We start from the raw sequence: 21,136 nt of genomic DNA on the forward strand, positions 1-21,136 counted from the left end.
TGATTTGACTTTAGGCACAGTCACAACCTTCTTACCAAGACCAGATCTGCCAGAGGGAGTTTTATTACCTGGGTTGCACTGCAGCTCTGTCCCGAGGGCTCCCGAGAGCACTTCCTCTATTTTCTGCACTATCTGATCACTCTGACAACTCCCAGCAGCTCCAGAGGCTTCGGAAGGCCCGGCCTGCTCAGCTGGCATCGTGTCACCATTGGGCTGGCCTTCCACCTTTGCACTAACCAAAAAAATAAATAAATAATAATTTAAAAAAAATTCCATGTAATACAAGCGTTTTTAAGCCTTTTTTTTTTTAGACATTTTTAGTCATTCACACACATTTATTATATCCAGCTCTTCAGAGCAGTATTCCAGCCTCCTGAAAAAAGCGTGCTCTTAGGGAAAAGTCTGCCTTTGGATTAATTCTCACTTATTCAGCCCCGACACTCTGTGACTGCTGAGGTTAAGACGCAAGGGGGAAAAAAAAACAACATTCTGGAATGTGCCACATCCCCCGTGCTCCTACGACCTTGTAGGGGTTTCCTCCCCAAAATAAATACACGCACTGCGCTCTCTTCCAGCTTTTCCTTGCTCTTTCCAAGGTTTTCCTTCTTTTACGAGATAAACTCGGCAAATTTAGCCGTAAATCAGACAAACCATACAGGCGCCTGCCCCGATGGGAGGAAAGCACCGAAACCGAGGAGAGAGCGAGTGGTCGCGTCCCCCCACCGTCTTCTCTCGGTCCCCGGGCCGTGCTTCCCTCAGGGCGCCCGCACGGCCGCGACCCCCCCGGCCCCGCCATGTTGCCGCCGACACGACCCTCAGGCCGCGGCCCGTCTCCCTCCGCCCCGCGCCCTTCCCCGCCGCTCCCCACCGCCCCGTTACCCGCCGTGCTGCTGCTGCTGCTCCTCCTGGATCTCCCGGAATTTGCTGACCACAAAGGAGCGGAGGATCTGCTCGATATTCGTCGCCATGACACCCCCCCTTCCTTCCTGCCCCGACGCGAGGCCTCCAGCATCCCACAGTGCCCCGCGGCCCCGGGCGCGCGCTGACGTCCCCGCTGTAAGCCCCCTCGCGATTGGCTGCGTTCGCTGTAAGCCCTCTCGCCATTGGCCGAGGCGGCGTGTGGCCGCGATCAGCCGCTCTAGCGCGGCGCACGGGCCATAGAGCAGCGGCGGGTTCCGGCGGGGGGGGGGGGAGGAAGGTCTCGTGTCCCCTCAGCCGCCGCCGCCATGTTGTGGCGCTCCCGCCGCCCCCCCGCGCTCCGCGCCTGCCGCCGCCGCCACCGGCAAAGCCGCCCCGAGCGTGTCCCCGTCCCCCGGTGAAAGCATTAAACCAGTCCCCGGCGCTCCGCGCCCACACCGCCGCCTCGCGCAGACCCCTGCCCCACACAGACACACCGCCCCGCCGCCGCCGCTCGCGGCCCCTCTCGCGCCCCGTACGCCGCGTCCGAGCCCCCGCGGCCCCGCGGAGGGCAGGAAAAGGCACCGCGGCGGCCACGACCGCCGGTTCCGTCCCCCCCGGCTGCCGCGCAGCCTTCCCCGGCGCCGCTGGAGTCCCCGCGGCGGCCGCTGCTTACCCGGCCGAGGCCATGGCGGGCTGAGGCGCGGCGGCGCCGGCGGCTGCGATCGGGAGAGATTCCATCGGTGCCCATGGAGCGGGGCCGAGCCCCGCGTGTGCTCCGGGCGGGCGGCGGCTCTCAGGGGGCTCTGCCCGCACACGGGCGGTGCTGCTGCTGCTGCTGCTGCTGCATCACCACGGGGCCCTCAGCCCCGGCTCCATGCGAGAGGCGCCCGCCCGCGCTCCCTCCCTCCCCCTCCGCCCGGCGGTGACACGCACATGTGCTCCGGGGGCTGGCAGCGGGGCCGCGAAAATTAAAGGAACAAAGGGGGGAAACCGAAGGGAGGTGGATAAATAAAGTGCGCCTTTTGCCCGCCTGGGGGGTCGGAGCTTTTCTGGCGGTGATGGAACGCACCGAAATGAGTTTGTCCAGAGTACAGCCACCTTGGGGACCCCTTCAGTGTTGCCCTTGATGCCCTAATCAAATAAAATTTTAATCTCATGGGTGTTCAAACAGGCTGTAAAACGGAAAAAACCTACGTCTGGAAGACTCCCCACACACAGTTTCTGTAGTAGTAACTTAGGGGAGTTGGTTGACCTGAAATAAGTATAAAATACCTCCAAACTTGATCTGATGAGTGGCATCCCCAAGTAAAACTGTTTAATTACTGTTGGGGTCTAAAAATTTTCACCGTCAATAGTTTCATAATCACTTGCAAGACCCCTTAAAAGCAGCATCAGTCTTCACTATGTCCTGCTGATCTGCCTTAATATTGACTTTGGAGAAAAAATGAATCCATGACTTGGATCAATTTGCTTACTTTTTTTGTCACAGTTGATTTATTCCACTTAAAATATAAAGTAGTTACACTTAAGAAGTCCTTTTACCTGTTCATACCATGCTCACATGAATATATGTTAGATTTACTGGTAGAACACGATGTAATTTTTGATACCAAAATAAAGACTGAAAATGTTTCAGTTGAACAATTTCAGATATATTTAAATTCAGCTGATGCAAATGGCCTTGTCTCAACCAGGCATGTCAAAAACATGAAGAAAGGTGCCCCAAAAAAGCCAGAGAAGGACTTTAGTGTGTGCTGCATGTTTCCCTCTGACTCTATAGAAACAAAATGAATGTGATAATTACAAAAAGTCTCTCCTCGTACACATGAGGATCCACAGCCCTAGGGGAAAATAACTGTTCTTGCTCTCTCCATCTCTGCTTGCTGAATAAACTCCCTTTATTTAAACTCTTTTATTCAGTTTCAGTGTCAAATGGTTTTCAGACTAATTAAATATTTTACCTTCATCTTGTCAAGACCAGTGATTGTTGCTGGTACTGCTCAATTAGTGATATTAGTAAAACATTAGAATTACATTACTAATAGCAGTTCTGCTACAATCATCACTACTACTTAGGGCATTTATCCGTGCAACTCTTCCCTTTCAAAGCAGGAGTCTGGTCTGGGGTGTTCTTAAATATGCAAAAAATAGCATTAAACCTTATTTCCTAAGGTATTTTACAAAGAACAGTGATGTTCTCACATTATAGCCCTTGAAGGGAGAAAAACTGTGGATCAAATCTTGTTTTTATTAACAGTTGTCACTATTGGACACGAAATGAGTACACAGAAGCTTGCTAAGTTCAAAAGAGAAAAAGAGCCAGTTTTAGTCAAACATCTGGTATTTATAGAATTCCAGAGGTGACCGTGGATTGGAGGATGGAATTACCACCTCTCCAACCACACTGGTCCAAAGATCAATCAATCAATCAATCAATCAATCAATCAATCAATCATTTCTCTCCACCCACAGAGAAATATGGAAACTATTCTATTTATACATGAAAATTGTGTAGTAACTTTGACTCTCAAATATGTGAACATTATCAGAAGGCTAAAGAAGTTTTATGAGAACTTTAAAACTTTCAAAAGAACTATAGAAGAAAACACTTTTAAAAATCAGGGCAACAAACAGTATTGTAGCACAACTGTAATGCTAAATTAGACTAAACGTTGCCCAATACTCTTTGGTTTCATAAAGCAAGAAGTTCAAATGTGGGACAAACTAATGAGTTGCTCCCATGTGGTATTTTAAGGGATGTAGAGACAAAACCCATCTTTGCACAGCCCTCACAGACCCTCAGCCCCTGAGGCGACGGATAAAGTAAAAAAAAAAAACCTACACATCCCTAAGGTCTTCCGGCCGCCTCTCTCCCTTTCCCCACCCGCCCTAGCTTGAAGGACTTCTGTGTTAAAGGAAACCCCGGATTACCCCATCGAGACATTGCCCACAGGTTGTCCCTCCTCCCCGCGCGGTGCTCGCTTGTTGCTGTAGTTCCGGAAGATTTTCTCCCGCGCTCGAATCCTCTCTCCGGAGCACAGTAAGTCACCGAGCCGCGCTGGGAGCGGCCGCGGCTCGCTCGGGCGTGTGGCTGCCGCTGCCCCCGCGCTGCCCGCGCCGGGCTGGGGGCGCGGGGGGCGGCCCGGGGCCGTGTACGCGTACCCGCACCGCAAAATGGCGGGACACTCACTCCTCACGGGGCATCCCCGCTCTTCAGGACACATTCCCTCACGGCACCCCCCCCTCGTGGCATCCCTGTGATGGCTTGGCCCTCACAACACAGCCCCGCACAGCAGTTCCCTCAGGGCATGGCCCTCACGGCATCTCCTTCTTCGCAAATGCCCTCACGGCACCCCCCTCACGGCAACCCCCTCATGGCACCCCTGTCATGGCTTGGCCCTCATGGCAGTCTCCTCATGGCTTGGCCCTCACAACATAGCCCGCACAGCAGTTCCCTCAGGGCATGGCCCTCACGGCATCTCCTTCTTCGCAAATGCCCTCACGGCACCCCCCTCATGGCACCCCCCTCGTGGCACCCCTGTAATGTCTTGGCCCTCATGGCAGTCTCCTCATGGCTTGGCCCTCGCAGCATAGCCCCCACAGCAGTTCCCTCAGGGCATGGCCCCCACGGCATCTCCTTCGTGGCAAATGCCCTCACGGCACCCCCCTCACGGCAACCCCCTTGTGGCATCCCTGTCATGACTTGGCCCTCACAACATAGCCTGCACAGCAGTTCCCTCAGGGCATGGCCCTCACGGCATCTTCTTCGTGGCAAATGCCCTCACGGCTTGACCCTCATGGCACCCCCCTCATGGCATCCCTGTCATGGCTTGGCCCTCATAACATAGCCTGCACAGCAGTTCCCTCAGGGCATGGCCCTCACTGGCATCTCCTTCGTGGCAAATGCCCTCACGGCACCCCCTTCGTGGCATCCCTGTCATGGCTTGGCCCTCATGGCAGTCTCCTCATGTCTTGGCCCTCACAGCATAGCCCCCACAGCAGTTCCCTCAGGGCATGGCCCTCACGGCATCTCCTTTGTGGCAAATGCCCTCACGGCTTGACCCTCACGCACCCCCCTCGTGGCATCCCTGTTATGGCTTGGCCCTCATAACATAGCCCGCACAGCAGTACCCTCAGGGCATGGCCCTCACGGCAGATCCTCTCCTGGCAAATGCCCTCACGGCACCCCCCTCACGGCATCCCTGTCATGGCTTGGCCCTCATGGCAGTCTCCTCATGGCTTGGCCCTCACAGCATAGCCCCTACAGCAGTTCCCTCAGGGCATGGCCCTCAGGGCATGGCCCTCACGGCATCTCCTTTGTGGCAAATGCCCTCAAAGGCTTGACCCTCATGGTAACCCCCTCATGGCATCCCTGTCATGGCTTGGCCCTCACAGCATAGCCCCCACAGCAGTTCCCTCAGGGCATGGCCCTCATGGCACCCCCTTCATGGCAGATCCTCTCCTGGCATGGCCGTCACGGCATGGCTCTCTTGGAATCCCCATCACGGCTTGGCCCTGTGAGAAATGATACACACTTTCAAAAATTTAAAACGTTTATTAAAACCTTATCAAAATGCAACAGTACGGGGCTGGGAGCAAAGGATTTTTTTTTTTCCCCACCACGTGTTTTGAACCCTTTGGCCCCTCCCAAAGTTCTGCCCATCGACTCCTCCTTCACTGTCCAGTGGTGGAGATCACTTCCTCAAATCTTGGTTATAGGCCAGGTGCTGCCATAGTAACAATCCCACCCTCCCAAACCCAGGCCACCCCCTGATAACAACACAAGGGGGGTTAAAACATAGCTATAAATCTATAAAGTTTCTCCTAACATATATAGCTATAAATCTATAAAGCTTCTCCTAACATATATACATGATATTTGCATTTTAATTGTGAGAGTCAACCGTGGCATTACTCATCTATCGCAGCCCTCGTAGCAATCCCGTCACGGCCTGGCCTTCACGGCCAAAGTGGTGAAATATTTGCTTGAAGTAAATATTAAACTTCGAACGTCTCTGCTTTTGGACTTTGACTCGCTTGAATTCTTTCCCTGCTGTTTGCAAAGTTGGGGGCTTACCAACTTTTTAAGCATTTAAAAAAATTTATCCAGTAGATATTGGAATTAATGAGCAGAGTTAATACTTATGCCACTCTTTTGGGTATATAGCTGAAAGGATAACACAGAAAGTGCATTTCAAGGGTATTTCTCCCCCCTCATCATGGTACAAAACACTGAGCACTTCCAGCATCCTACGTCACTTGAGGTGTCAAATTTAGTACTATGGGGGTGGTTGTAAAAGTTTATGATCCTATTTATTTTTAGCAGCAAAACTCGAGGGAATGTTTTGCCTAGAAAAATGCCAAATCCAGCTGTTTGGAGGATCATACCTGGACACAGGTATGTCTGGGGCCTGTCTTGCAGAGCTTCAGCTTGGGCCATGAAAGACACATATAATAATGACTTTTTTTTTCTTTTATTTTGTTTTCTGCACCACACTGAATGGCAGGAGGTGAAACAAGATGATCTTTAAGTTCCCTTCCAACCCAAACCTTCCATGATTCTATATGACCAGGTGAGAGCCAGGAATTTGTCCTAAATAAAACACATATGAGTTAAGCAAGCTTATTTAACCCAAAGCTCTAACTACAAATCATAATTGCCACCAGATTCTGGATGCCTCCAAGCTACTTAAGCAGCTCTTCATGTGTTGAAGTCTGAGGAATTGAAAAGTTTTCTAAGGCTGTGTTTTTTTCCTTCAGGATGAGCCTAATCCTGCCCCAACCTAAACCTGTAGTTCCCTTGTGGGATTCTGGCCATTTTGCAGGTTTGGTTGCCATGGCTGTTTTTTGTTGTGCCTCAGAGCTGCCTGCACACTTGGCTCGGTGAATTCCCCCTGGAAACTGAGCCACACAGGAAAAAAATGCAGAGAGAGGTGGATGTAGAGAGAGCAGCCCCTGGTTCCCTGGTGTGTCTCTGCCTGGGACCAGGGACAGGCTGGGGCAGAAAGTGGGAGTGGGAATGCAAACTTGCAGCCAGAGTCCAAGACATCCCTCTGGCTGCCCTGGCTGTCTCGAGATCCTGGCAGGGGGCTCAGGGACCCTGGCATGAAGTCAAAACCACCTGTGGCTTCCATTTTGGCCTGTGGAAAAAGCTGTCAACTTTGTGTGAGGAATTACAAGCCACAAGGATTTGAGTAGTGTGGTATTTGGATTAACACAGGGTGGAAAAGTAGAATTTTGGGATTTTTAGAATGGGCTTCGATTTTGGCCTGTGGAAAAAGCTGTCAATTTTGTATGAGGAATTACAAGCCACAAGGGTTTGAGTAGTGTGATATTTGGATTAACACAGGGTGGAAAAGTAGAATTTTGGGGTTTTTTAGAATGGGGTTCAAGGGGCTACAAGATGGAGGGATTTGGGCATGTCTGACCATCTTCTCCTTCTCCTTGTCCTCCATGTCTTGCTGGGATAGTGACACTTTTCTCTTGGTTTAAGGTAGAGACACACTGTCCAGCATAGATCTTAGGTATTGGTACAGGAGCTGTAAACATGCACACGTAATTTTGAGTGTATAAGGTGGGAGCCACCCGAGGCTCAAGGCAGAATGCCATGGCCTCCTTGCTAGGCAGAGCTCAGCAGGTCAGAGAGAGAATGTTTAGATAAGGAGAAATAAACAACCTTGAGAGCACAATCGGAGCATTCCAGGCTCCTTCGGCTGCGTCGGGCTAGGGAAGCAAAGACTCTTCACGATCTCGGGGTCACCCTGACCTTCTGGACCCCAAGAAATCGACAGCCACCTGTGCATCCTGGTCCCTCCATCCATCGGGATGACCCGAGGGCACAGCTGGCTTTGCTCTTTCATCCTCCCTGGCTGCCTTGTGCTGCTGCTTCTCTTGTCCTCGCTGTGGTGATCCTTCACCCCTCAGGGATCCTTCACCCCTCAGCTCACTAAGCTGGGAGTATTTCCTTTATATACCCCATACAGACATGTTTACTTTGCTGCACTGCTTACCATCGTGGTGTCAGCTTTCCAGCATTGTTTTCCTGATCCAAGTGACCGCACTCCCTTGGCACAGGCAGGAGGGAGAGGGAAGGAGAGCCTGCAGGGGGAGAGGTTGGTGGGACCAATGGGGAGCTGCCCCAGGCAAGGGCAGCTCAGCCCCCGGTGCACCCGCAGTCGCTGAACCTGCAGCTTGCGCATCCCCAGCCTGAACGGGGGCCAGCAGCTGGCAGAGATCCCCTGGGAAGGCTGGCTCGGAGCTCCCCTCCTGTGTGCCGAGCTCTGGGAGCACTCAGGATGGGCAGAGAGACTCAACCCATGGGGTAATTCGGAGAGCACAAGAGCTGGGTTCAGCTCACGGGGTTTGGGGCCACATGGCCTGGCTGTGGGTGAGTTTGGGAGCTGAGTAAAGGATGGCAGGGTGGATCCTAGGAGGGAATTGAAGTTGAGAGGAGGAAGTTGCAGGTTTTGGCTTCTTCTCCAATCCCTTCTTTTGATTTTTTTACCCTGTAACAGGTCTATGAAAAAATATAAACAGCACAGACTGCTAGGGTCAAAAACACACAGTTCTCAGTGGGAACTACACAGCCTTCCCAATTTGGGCTTTTTCCTGTCTCCTGTGAGAATTCTTTTTTTTTTTCTTCTCCTGCCTAACTGCAAGAGGAAGAATGAACCTTGTCCTTTAGCCCAAAGCCAAGTGATGAGAGCTCCTCTCCATGGCTGAGAGTTGTGGATTTGAATCTTCACAGAGACACTGGGCTTGGGTCTGTAGTGTTTGGGAAAATGCTGGGCCGTTCTTCAGACTCAGCTCTAAGAAGGGTAGGAGTTCATTGCCTCCCAGGGTGGTCTGGGTTGGAAGGGACCTCAGAGCTCATCCAGGTCCAGCTCCTTGCCCTGTTGAGGGACACCCTCCACTAGACCAGGTTGCTCCAAGCCCTGTCCAACCTGGCCCTGAATTTAGACACTCTGGCCCTGAATTAAGACACCCTGTCCAACCTGGCCCTGAATTAAGACACTCTGGGTAAGGACCATGTCTTTGATCTAAAGAAACTTGGATGCCTACATGAGTTTTCCTGAATCCCAGTGCTGGGAAACAAAGGAGCAGAGAGGAAACCAACAGCACTGGAGCTTAATTAAAAAAAAAAAAATACACTGTGTGAAGCAGTGAGCTTTGCTGTTTGTGCTGGACTGCAGAGATCTGATTGTAGTTGCACCTTTCCTGCTGTAGTTTGAGGTGAACTGATAAGGCACTGCCTTATTAAAATACTCCACCCAGCTGAGATTGAATATTTAGGTATCTTGCATCACACTTGAGAATAAATTGCTTGAGGAGTTTATGTTTTCTTACAGAGTTCTGTTCCTAAAGCAGACAAGGAGCTGAGTGTAACCCCCAGGTGTGTGCACAGGGAGAGTTTGGGAAGGTCAGTGGCTCCTGGCCCTGGGAAGGGACTGAGGAAGGGACAGCACCTGTGTAGCCTCATGTCACTGCTCCCTGTGTTTGGAGCCTGCCCGTGCCCTGTGCAGGAATCGGGGTGGGGAAGGCTCTCAGGACTGTGGGGTTTGCCTGCCTCACTTGATTTTCTCTGCTCCACAGGCCCTGCTCGCCAGGAAGAATTCCCTGGTTTGTTGGAGAGCCCCAGCTGCCTCCCTGCAGTGAGGATAAAGGTCTCTGAGCTGATGCTTCTCCCTGCTGACTTTGTTCTGACATCCTCGTGGATAAGCTCTGGGAATCTCCTTGTCTCTACTCTGTCCTTGCCTCCTCTCCTCCTGAACACACAGAGTGATTAACTCATTTCTTCTTTCCTGTTCTCACTTCATATAAGGATCTAACAACTTCTGAAATGTCTCTTATCTTCATTTTAAAACATCTTTTACAGAAACATCTCCTCCTTCTTTACCAAAGCAGACAATGGGTGCAGAAGGTAATGACATCCCACTGTTTGGAATCTTTAACACGTTGCTTCCAAAAATCCTGGGGGTGTGATAATCCTCCTTGAGTAAATATCTACCTTGTGAATGACTTCAGCTCTTTAGAGAAGAAATTTTTGACTGTTGGATTAGTGACAAAAATAAAAAGGAATGTTGCCTCTTGGGATCTTCATTTTTTAAGTCAGGTCCCATTGGGCAGCAGAGGGGCCTCCATGACATCTTTGAGTGTCAGTGTAAAATAAAACAGAGGCTGCCATGGCTGCATCTGAGCCTCCAAAACTGGCACTGCCACCACAAGTTCTTCTCAAGCCGCATTCCTAAATAAAAGTTGCTAGGATACCATAGTGGGATGCACAAATAGCACTGAGCTTCAAAACAAATGTGTGAAACTTAATCTTCACTCACATTTTGATATGAAACGATTAAATATTATTTGACACTAGCAGACATGGCTTGTTCTGCTTACTGCTCCCACAGAAAGCTTTGTCCTGTTTGTGATGAATTCTTTCAACTGACAATAGTGCCAGAATGTGTTACTTCAGGGCAGAAAAGGAGGTGACTCTTGGAGTGAGTTGCCATCGTGGTGAGCCCCTTGAGGTGGCCACGGTGTCACTGGGTCGTCAGGCTGTGCTGATCAGCAGTGTGGGCTTAGTGCAGTGTGAATTTCTTAAGGGCCTTAAGATGAAGGAGGGCAGGGCTGGATGGGAGATTGGGAATTGGGAATTGTTGCCTGGCAGGGTGGGCAGGGGCTGGGATGGAATTGCCAGAGCAGCTGGGGCTGCCCCTGGATCCCTGGCAGTGCCCAAGGCCAGGTTGGAGCAGCCTGGCGCAGTGGGAGGTGTCCCTGCCATGGCAGGGGTGGGATGGGATGAGATTTAAAGGTCTCCCAACCCAAAGCATTCCATGATAATTTGCATCATACCCCTTATTTGTCATGCTGCTGATTACATAGACTGATTTTTATTTATTGCAAAAGTGCAGATCCTGATTTTTAGATATAAAGAGAATATTCACAAGCTGGTTAATGAACAGTTTTTAACTGAAAAAACAAACAAACAAACAAAAACCTGAGATGGAACAGAATTTATTTCTCTGTTCAGAAACAACAGGATGAGCTGCTCCTGTCCTGCAAAGCTTTTGCCTCTCACTACTAGAGCTTTGTAGGGAAGCTTCTGTCCCCTGTTCCCAGCTGGAATGGCTGGAGTGCCTTCCATTGGCTGGCTGCAGGGTCATCAGTGGGGTGGGAATGTTGGGGCAGGGACATTTTAACCAGGGGCTGCCAATCTTTGCTCTCTTTGTGCCCCTGAGCTCCCGAGTCCTGCTCTCCTCAGCCTGGTACACATAGCACACAGTGAGTAGGGGCTCTCTTGGGTTTAAAATCATCCTGGTTTAAAGTTTTACCGTTTTTAAATTTAATTTTTTTACCATTTTAAAAGTTAAAAGTTTTTTTTTTTTTTTTTTTTTATCATGTTGTGTATAGTTCAACTTATTACTGATAAAATTTGCCTTAAAAAGTACTGTTTTGTGGCCACTGGCTCTGGACACCACTGGCAATGCTCATTTAACTTCAAGGAGACAGCTGCCTGCTGTGTGATCAATGTTCTTCTGCCTTACTATTATATTACTGTATTTATCTAATCCACCCCTTTGCTGTATCCCTCATTCTTTTATCTTTTCTTCTTGCTCGAGTTGTAACATAAAAGAGTTGAGCATAATATGGTTTCCCAAACATCTATACCATAGCTGATAACTTTTAGCCTAGCCTGAGCATTTTTATTGCAAGTAATCATGGAGGTTTATAATTAAAACACGTCTGTAACTTTGCAGTATCTACATTTGACCCAACACTGGATTAAAAACCTGTTGGTCTCCCCCAGCATGAAACTACCATTAAATATTAGCTCTGGCTTCTTTAATTGATAGCAAACAACTCAGTGTTAATTTTCTGTATTTCATCCTTCTACCCATATTTATTTTGACTTTATTCTGTCGGGATATTTTGCCTCACCAGGGCAGCTTTAGTCAAGTCAAGCTGTAGCAGCTGATGTGAGGGAAAGGCACATCCCTGCCTCATCTGAAAATCTACTTTGGATAATTTTTGCTTTTCCCTTAGAAATCCCCTGGATTTTGTTTGGGTTTTTTTCCCCCTTTTTCTAAGATACATTTTGTGTTGTCATCCCCTCTTGCCCTCCTGCACAGGGGCGCTCTGAGCTCACCCGGGCACTGGTCAGTGACCGGCTGTGTGAAGAGGGTGACCCTGGTTGTGTGTTGTGTGTGCTGGGATTACATCAGGGGCAATCGTGGCTCCTTCTGTCCTGAACTCTTCTCTGGGCTCTGTTCCTCCCCCCAGCAGTGGGAGAATGGGAGCTGATCCCTACAGCCAGGCTGGGAGAGCTGGGGGGGCTCACCTGGAGAGGAGAAGCTCCAGGGAGAGCTCAGAGCCCCTGGCAGGGCCTGAAGGGGCTCCAGGAGAGCTGCAGAGGGACTGGGGACAAGGCCTGGAGGGACAGGAGCCAGGGAATGGCTCCCAGTGCCAGAGGGCAGGGCTGGATGGGAGATTGGGAATTGGGAATTGTTCCCTGGCAGGGTGGGCAGGGGCTGGGATGGAATTGCCAGAGCAGCTGGGGCTGCCCCTGGATCCCTGGCAGTGCCCAAGGCCAGGTTGGACACTGGGGCTGGAGCAGCCTGGCACAGTGGGAGGTGTCCCTGCCATGGTAGGCAGGTTGGAGTGGGATGAGCTTTAATATCCCTCCCAACCAAACCAAACCATTATTTTAGCTCCAAGTAAGGACATACATAATTACTTTATAAATTATGTCCTTCCTTTCTTTACTGTTTTTCTGAATTCTAGTGGATTTTGTCAATGCAAGTGAACTCTTCCATCAGTAAATATGTGGAGAGTACACACACAGCAGTAAATCTCAGGGAGCAGAGGCTTCCTGAGAACACGCTGTACTTTTGCTGTGAGCCCCGCGTGCGTAAGCTGGGCGTGCACACCCAGGTGATGACGTTGTCACCCATGCACCCACTCCCACTGGCCAGCAGAATGTCCACTTGTTTTTCCAAACCTCACTGGAATGGGAGAGTGGAGTGGATACCCCATTCTACCTTGTGTGAGTGAGCTCCTTTTTTAATTCCACCTGTTGCTGGCCTCGTGGTTGTTCTCTCCAAGGAAAGCCAGAGATGGAAGTAACTTCCATGAGGTGTTCAGAGCTTTTCAGTCATTGCCTCTAAAATCTCTTGAGTGGCCCCATCCAGCTCCAAACGCTCTGTGTTCATACAGTGGGTGCATCAGAAGGGCTTTGACCTTTGCAGGTTGGGATTCTCCAAGGAATTGTTGCTCAGAGAGGCTGTGGACTCCCCATCCCTGCCCCAGGCCAGGTTGGACACTGGGGCTGGAGCAGCCTGGCACAGTGGAAGGTGTCCCTGCCATGGCAGGGCTGGCCCTGGGTGGGTTTAAGGTCCATTCCAACCCAAACCATCCTGGGAGCCTGTGATTCTCTAGGCTGCAAACCCCAGCCTGGGCACTCAGCAGGGTTTTTTCCTCTATCCCAGATTTCTGTATAAGTGGGAGCAGTTTCCAGTCAGACCCAGGATGGTTTTTCCTGACGGGTTCCTGCCGTGCGCGGGGTCAGCTCAGCCTTGGAGGTTTCGTGTGTATCACTGATGAAGTTCAGCGTGTATCTGATGAAGTTCTCCAGCACTTCATGGTCCCTGGAGCTCCTGCCTTCCCCACCTCCCCCAGTTAATTCCAGCTGTTTTCCTTTGTCCTGCTTTCCTGCAGGGCCATGGCTGAGCGGGTGCTGGTGGTCGGCAGCGGGGGCAGGGAGCACGCCCTGGCCTGGAAGTTGGCCCAGTCCCCACACGTCAAACACGTGTTTGTGGCTCCAGGAAATGCAGGCACAGCTGGCCACGGGAAAATCTCCAATTCAGGTAAAACCAAAAAAAAATACCACTTTTAAATTTGGTCATCCAACCAGCATGTTGTCGAGGTGAAATCACAGCTGGTAGTGTGAAAGGATGATGATGATGATAATGAAATGATGATGATGATGATTGTGGTGGTTTTAGTTTGAAACTGGGTGGAAATATTATTTTATGTGTAGTGGTTTTGGTTTGCTAATTTAAGATTTTTTTTAAATTTTAAGATTTATTGGTTAATGTACATAACTACAATCCTATAAAAAATGTAAACAAAAAAAAAATCCTATACCCGCCAAAAAAAATCTCGATTCTCAAAAATAAAAATAATTTAAAAAATAAATAATAAAAACTTTTACCTTTAACCAACTCATCCTTAAAACAATACCCCATAAATCAGCATAACCCATAAACAAACTGATGATGGCAGATGATGATGGATTACCATTTTTTAAGGTTTTGGGCATGTGAATAGATTTTAGATGCAGTTAAAAAGGAAAAAAAAGTATCTGAACAAAGCCTTGTGTAAGTTGTGTAATTAATTTTATAAGATCTCGACTGTGAAGTCTCATTCTTTAGGTTTGAGTTTGGAGGATTCAGCCAGAGCTTTTCCTCTGGGAATCCAGCTCAGGATAGTTGCTGTGGTTGCCATCTAAATTCCCTCTTGTGCTCTCAGAAGTGTGTTGAAACCCCCTGATCCCCACAGCCTGTGACAAGAACACTCTGTCACTGTGAGCATAAATTCATTCCTTTGTCTTGGTGACCTTAAGAAATCAAGGTTAGCTTCAAATATTTCTCTGTGTACTGCCTGCTTGCTTGGAGCTCTTGGTTTAACATATTAAGCTCTGAATGGCTCTAATTGAGACTTTTCATAGATATTAATTTTGAGGAATCGAGCTTCAGATGTTGCAAATTGAGCATCCAAAATTTGGAGCTGCATTTCAAAAAAGCCTGGTCTGAGGTGCTGACACCCAGGGGACCAGTCCAGACCACAGAGATTGCTGTGTCCTTTACACAACAGATCCTGATTTAGGGGCTTTAACCTGCCTAAAACTTCAGTTTTCCCTTCAGAACATGTGACAAGGTGTGGAGTTCAAGTTAACACAGGATGCATGTGAATGTGGATCAGACACATCCATTTTCTGCACTTGTGCTGGTGTGGGAGTAGCTTTGTGTGTTGTAGTCTCATGTGGAAACAAAGTGAGTGCTGCCAGGTCTTGTACAGCAGGTAATTGTTGAATAGAATTCCCTTGGAATGCTTAATTACAAGCTTTTGAAACAACTTTGTCCTGAATTTCTTTGTCCAGTCACAGCATCGTGAGCGAGCTCCTCACTCCAGTTTTTTGCTCTCTTTGGCCTCTGAGGAGAGGCCTGGAAAGAAGAGCTTGACAAGATCAGAAAGTCAAAAAATCCCCTTTACCCTTGTGCTAAATGGGGTCAGTGCCAGGCTGCAGGGTCTGTGGAATGGAAATTCAAGTAGTTCTTTTCAAGCTGTGCCTTTTTAAACCCCCCTTGTTTTTTTCTCTCTTTCATCTCATAAAAAACATTGCACCAGTAGTTGAAAATGCTTGATCTTGAGCCATGTCTATGAAATTTCCATGTGGAATAAATGGTTTTGTTCTGCACATGGGCTCACCTGTGCCTTGGGAGAGAAATCTTCACCACCCCAGGAAGAACCTAGAATTCATGAAGAGTTTGACTTATGTGGGTTTTTAAGGAAAGAATTTGTCTCACCTGTTCAGGAATTCCAGCGCTGTCACTGGGGCCTTGATTTAACTCAGGGTGGAAAATGGGGAATTGCCTTACAGGAGCACATGAGCCCTGTTATGTTGTGTAGGCATCAATACCTGGGATATCTGGGGAATTCCTTCCCTGGTTTCTGGGAGTTTTTTTGGTATAATCAAGACTTTGCCCTGAAAGTTCATCCTCCCTTTGTGGGTCATGGGATTGCCTTTAATTAGGATTGCAGCTCTGGGTCTTGGGTGATTACTGAAACGTGAGAAAGTGAGCTGAAAATTACAAATAACCTCAAATCTTTCAAACTGTGTACTCAAGTAAGAAAAAAAAATAATTGTGGTTGATCTGAGCTGGTAATTGTTTCCAGCAATAATGTGGGATTTAGATTGGGTGCCTAAATACAGGTTTATATTTAATTTAGGTGGATTATCAGGTTTTGGTGCAGAAGCCCAGACAATGGCTTGCTGAATGAACAGGTGTGTCAGTGAATGGACTTCACCATCCTGACACCTCCTTCTGTCACATTTTACCTCTCAGTGTAACTTGTGCTCTGAAATTTAAGCTCCACCCTTGAAAGCCACGGGCCAGGGTCCTCCTGTCTGGTTCCAAAGGAATGTTCAGCTGTTTTTTCAAGCAGTCAGACACAGCTACAGAAATGTCCCCTTTCAGTCAACAACCCGAGAAAAACGGCATTTGGGAGGAAAGTTAAAATCATGGATAAACAGCACGATTTGTTCCTTCCTGTTTGTTGTTAGGACATTTCTCCATCGTGTAAATCTTGTGCCACACTCACTGTTCATATCATGAGATCAGACCTGCAGCAAGAAGTCTGGGGTGACTTCCACGCCCTCTCCTTCCCCTGCTTGGAGAGGGACAGGAGTGTCTGGAGTGCCAGGACAAGGGGGAATGGCTTCCCACTGCCAGAGGGCAGGGTTGGATGGGATATTGGGCAGGAATTGCTCCCTGTGTGGGGAGGCCCTGGCACAGGGTGTGTTGTGCTTTTGGGTGAGCCAGAAGTCAACTGGCACCAGCTGCACACGGGAGTCAAATGCCTTTGTTGGTGGAACAAAATAATTGGGCTGCAAAGAGGTGCCAAGGAGGTGATTTTTATTTGTGTTCTGTCTGGGTGTTCCCCCACCCCACCTGAATAGGGTAAATCTATAACCAAAATGTAGATTCTGTTGTGGAATCAGACAATTTTACTGGAAGGAATTGTTCCCTGTGAGGGTGGGCAGGCCCTGGCACAGGGTGCCCAGAGAAGCTGTGGCTGCCCCTGGATCCCTGGCAGTGCCCAAGGCCACGTTGGACACTGGGGCTGGAGCAGCCTGGCACAGTGGGAGGTGTCCCTGCCATGGCAGGGGTGGCACTGGGTGGGCTTTGAGGTCCCTCCCAGCCCAAACCAGTCTGGAGTTCAATGATTCTATGAATTTATTCATCCAGGGTAGGGAGAGCACAGTGGGACTGACCAAAATCCTGTCATCCCCTTCTTCTCTCATCACACCCCAGAAACTGGCTGGAGGAGACCACCAGCTCTCAGTGTACTGCCACGTCCCAAGGGAAAGGACAAGAGAAAATGACCCTAAATTACACCAGGGGAGGTCAGATTGGAGACTGGAAACAATTTTTCCCTGCCAGAGTGGTCAGGCCTTGGAAGGAGTTGCCCAGGGCCTGGTGGAGTCTCTGGCAGAGTCCTAAAGGTGTCTGGGTGTGGCCCTTGGGGACAGGGTTTGGGGTGATGCTGGTGGGGCTGGGTGGCTCTGGGTGATCCCAAAGGGCTCCTCCAGCCCTGGTGATCCTGGGATTCTGTGCTCCCTTTGCCAGCACCGTGCCCTGGTGTGTGCAGTCTCCTCCCTGCACAAGCAGCCAATCCACATGGGGCTCCTCTCTCTTCTGGCTCTCTGGGTCTGTGTTCCCCTCCTCTGCAGACCTTGGCTTTATTTATTCATGATAAACCAGGGGAGTTGCAGGGCCTTTTGCGTAACTTTTGGATCATGGGATTGACATGATTGTCTTTGGTGCAGGACGTTTCTTTTGTTTGCAGAGTTTGGGGCATTCCAAGTGTCATCACACTGAATGTTTGTTTTTGGAAAGATGATGGTTGTAACAGCCCAAGCCCACACATCCTCAGCCATAATGACAGCACAGTGTCCTTCTTAATTAAGTTTAACATAATGTAAAAAAAAAAAAAAGTTATGATTCCCCTTGCTTTCAGAGGGCTCAGTTTAGTGCAGTTTTTAGGTAGCCCTAAAGACAGAAAGAAAAAAAAAAGAAAAAAGATGAGTTGGAATTCTACCACCAGCTGTTCGTTTCATCCCCAATACTCTCCTGGCACCAAGATCATAAAACCACAGAACTGTGGAATGGTTTGAGTTGGAAGGGACCTTAAAGCCCATCCAGTGCCACCCTTGCCATGGGCAGGGACACCTTCCACTGTGCCAGGCTGCTCCAGCCCCATCCAGCCTGGTCTTATCTCTGTAAAGCTCCATAGTGACCCTCCTTAGGGAGGAGACTCGCTGGAAAGAAGTGGCATTTTTTTTCCTTTGGGTTTTTTTGTTTTCTTGGATTCTTTGCAATGCTGCTTGTGCTGGCAAACAGGGGGTCCCTAGGGGTCAGACCAGTTTGCTGGCTGGCAGCCCAGGGGATCCCAGAGCTTTTTTTCCCCGCTCTCAAGAGCAAGGTGGGTTGACAGGGCTGTGGAGGTGGGGAAGGTCTGGAGGGGCCCCCCGAGGTCCCTGGCTCAGCTCAGCCTGGAGCAGCCTGAGGTCAGAGCTCCCCGGGGCTGCAGCTCCTCCCGAGGGGCAGCGCAGGGACAGCTCCGATCTCTGCTCTGGGACAGGGACAGCAGCCAGGGAGCGCCTGGGGCTGGGCCAGGGCACCTCAGGCTGGAGAGCAGGGAAAGGCTCTTCTTCCCCAGAGCCTGCTGGCACTGCCCAGGCTCCCCAGGGAATGGGCACGGCCCCGGGGCTGCCAGAGCTCCAGGAGCCTTTGGACAGCGCTGCCAGGGGTGCCCAGGCTGGGCTTGGTGGGGGTCTGGCACTGGAGGGTCCCTGTGGGTCACTTCAGATCAGGACATTCCATGGTTCTGTAATTTATGACTCTGACAGTGGATGTCCAACCAGAGCCTTTGCCTGGGGTTTGGGGCTGTGTTTTGGGTGAGTCTCTGTCAGTGTGGGCCTCACTCCTCCAGGCTCCCAGTGACCTGGCAGCCCAGAAGGGGAGGCTGGTGATGCTCTGTGATGACTCAGTGCTGAGGAGCACCCCTGGATGGGATTTGTCCCTGTTTTGTGTCTCCAACAGCTGTTCCAGTCAGTGACCACGCTGCTGTTGCCCAGTTCTGCAGGGACCAGGACATCAGGCTGGTGGTGGTCGGTCCTGAGGTTCCTCTTGCTGCTGGTAAGAGACACAAGGTGGAAATCACAGCCTTCAGCATTTAGGAAGAAAAGTAAATTTTAGTCCTCATCTGTGCATCACTCAGCAGTGTCTCCAGTCTGTATGAAAACAGATCCTCTGAGCAGTTTCCCTAAAATCCAGAGTTGTGCCGAGGTGAAAAGGAATTTCTGAAGGGTAGTGTGTGAGCAAGAAAGCCAGCTTTGGTTTTCCTATGGAGTTTTCATGTTTTGAAATAATTATAATTTGAGTCTTGGTAACAAAAACTAATTATAAACATGCTGGTAGTTTTTCTGCTTAAACCTTTTGGCATCTTCACCACAGACTCACGTTGACTTTTAGCTCAAAGGTGTCATAAACCAAGGGGGGATTGTGATCCCTTCCCAAACCCAGTGCATCCTGAGGGCCTGCAGTGGTGCAGGGTTACTGCTCCTGGTTCTAGTGAGGAAAGCAGGCACTGCAGACACAGAGGACTTCTATTCCTGGCATTCTTGCTCCAAGGAATCAGTGCAGCCCTGGGCTTGGCTGGCCTGACTCCCACAAAGCATCTGGAGATTTATAACATGTTTTGTGTTTAGGAATTGTGGATGACTTGACAGCAGCTGGGATCAAGTGTTTTGGCCCCACAGCAAAGGCAGCTCAGCTGGAGTCCAGTAAGAGCTTTACCAAAGCCTTTCTGGATCGTCACGAGATCCCCACTGCCAGATGGAAATCCTTCACTGATCCCAAAGCAGCATGTGCCTTTATCAACAGGTACAATTCTGGGCATTTCAGACATATTCTTACTGACAGAGTGCTGGATATCCAAACCAATCCATGGTTGCTCAGGTATCCATACCTTTGGGATAGAACATTTGCAAAGGTTTCAAAGGATTGCCTACCATGATTCTCTCAAGCTGCAGCAAGTCTGAGCAAAATGGTTCCTCCTGCTCTAAAATGAAATGCAAGTTCAGTTCTTTCCAGGAGAATGTAGGACAAGCTGTTATTTTTTTGTCAGTCTGCCTGCTGGGGAAAGGCAGGGAGCAGCCCAGAGCCATCTGTGCTGGCTTCTTATCCCTTTTCTCCACCAAAAAAACCTGGAGAATTACTCAGCAGCTGATGATCTGCTCATCCCAGTGCAAGCCAGGTGACCCCAGATGATACAAGAGTAAATTCCCAAATGGAAAGCAGTAATGAACAGTCAGGAAATTCCCTGGTGGGGAAAAGAAGCAGGAACCTTTCTCAGGCAGAGCATAACGAGAGGAGCCTGGTGTGATTTGTGTGTTATTCAATAAGGTTGCCATGAAACTGAGAAGTACTTTGATTTTTTAACTCTTGAAATGTTCAAAATGCCCTTGCAAGGACTGCTGATGCTGAATGTCTGTGCTGTGCCTTGGCAGTGCCACCTTCCCTGCTTTGGTTGTCAAAGCCAGTGGCCTGGCAGCTGGCAAAGGAGTCATCGTGGCTTCGACCAAGGAGCAGGCCTGCAAAGCTGTCACTGAAATCATGCAGGTGAGAAGGAATGTCTCACACCAAATCAGCTCTCCACCACCTCAGAGCACCACAGATGTTCCTTATTTCATGTAATAGGAACGTGGCTGTAAGACATCAAACCTTTTACCCTTTTGTTTGGCCAGCTGTGAAACTCTGTTGTATTTATGGCTTGAGGCGCAGTTCCTGTAGGCTGAAATAAAACCATTCTTCATGAAAAGCCACCCTTATTTCACTTATTTATATATGCAATTCCTTTTTTTTCCACTGTATGAGACTCCTGCAATCCAACAGGTCCCACAGTGCAGGAGGTGCCCCTCAGGGATCTTTACAAGCACCATTAGGACCAAGCACAGCACTTCAGTGTGTAGTCAAATTCTGCTGGGATTATTTCAAGTGAAGTTCACACTGAGGAAGGATGTTCCACAAATGTATTTGGAGCATCAAGATTTGAAGTGAGGCCAAGTGAAGTAATTTTATCTGCCCAGTGAGGAGCACAGAGCTGAGGCTCCCAGCTCAGGCCCTCAGCTGGTGTCAGCAGCACAGCACCCTGAAATTCCATGGAGCTCTGCTGATCCATGGGACACATTCTGTGACACACTTGTGCTTCAGGAGTCAGAGCATGGGTGCTGCACTCACATTTTGGGGCTCTATGGTCACTGCACAATTCATGTCTGATGTCCCAGTGTCTTCTACAAAAAACCTGTGAGTTAGAGATTTCCAGAGACCCCCAAAATCACCTTGGCAGCGTAGGCTGGTTGTTGTTAATTTCTTAATTATCCAGAACATGCAAT

The 21,136-nt window shown here is 49.5% G+C and overlaps 2 protein-coding genes and 1 long non-coding RNA gene across 8 annotated transcripts in view; 2 read left to right on the forward strand and 1 right to left on the reverse strand.

Annotated features, from left to right (window-relative positions):
* Positions 1-2,443, reverse strand: part of SON (SON DNA and RNA binding protein) — a 37,400-nt gene extending 34,957 nt beyond the window's left edge. For 3 of the 4 annotated variants that reach the window (XM_054002230.1, XM_054002214.1, XM_054002235.1), the window contains exons 1-2: positions 880-1,013; positions 69-232 (exon numbers count right to left, since the gene is read on the reverse strand). In XM_054002230.1, coding sequence (XP_053858205.1) covers positions 69-232; positions 880-968 — 253 coding nt within the window. In that variant the 5' untranslated portion in view covers positions 969-1,013. Of the gene's footprint in view, positions 1-68; positions 233-879; positions 1,014-1,573 lie in introns of those variants that run through there. The other variant, XM_054002222.1, reaches the window with a different exon arrangement.
* Positions 2,444-3,369: 926 nt separating this feature from the next.
* LOC128803286 (uncharacterized) lies at positions 3,370-9,306 on the forward strand. Its single transcript, XR_008435676.1, has 4 exons — positions 3,370-3,940; positions 6,224-6,298; positions 6,408-6,473; positions 9,249-9,306. It is a non-coding gene; the product is annotated as an uncharacterized LOC128803286 (long non-coding RNA).
* A 186-nt stretch (positions 9,307-9,492) lies between these two features.
* GART (phosphoribosylglycinamide formyltransferase, phosphoribosylglycinamide synthetase, phosphoribosylaminoimidazole synthetase) overlaps positions 9,493-21,136 on the forward strand; it is a 32,126-nt gene continuing 20,482 nt past the window's right edge. The window contains exons 1-5 of one of the 3 annotated variants that reach the window (XM_053970103.1): positions 9,493-9,563; positions 13,612-13,760; positions 18,783-18,878; positions 19,451-19,625; positions 20,252-20,363. In XM_053970103.1, coding sequence (XP_053826078.1) covers positions 13,616-13,760; positions 18,783-18,878; positions 19,451-19,625; positions 20,252-20,363 — 528 coding nt within the window. In that variant the 5' untranslated portion in view covers positions 9,493-9,563; positions 13,612-13,615. Of the gene's footprint in view, positions 9,564-11,089; positions 11,179-13,611; positions 13,761-18,782; positions 18,879-19,450; positions 19,626-20,251; positions 20,364-21,136 lie in introns of those variants that run through there. The other 2 variants (XM_053970104.1, XM_053970102.1) reach the window with 2 other exon arrangements.

This window comes from Vidua macroura, chromosome 2 (genome assembly GCF_024509145.1).
Source record: "Vidua macroura isolate BioBank_ID:100142 chromosome 2, ASM2450914v1, whole genome shotgun sequence".
NCBI lineage: Eukaryota > Metazoa > Chordata > Aves > Passeriformes > Viduidae > Vidua > Vidua macroura.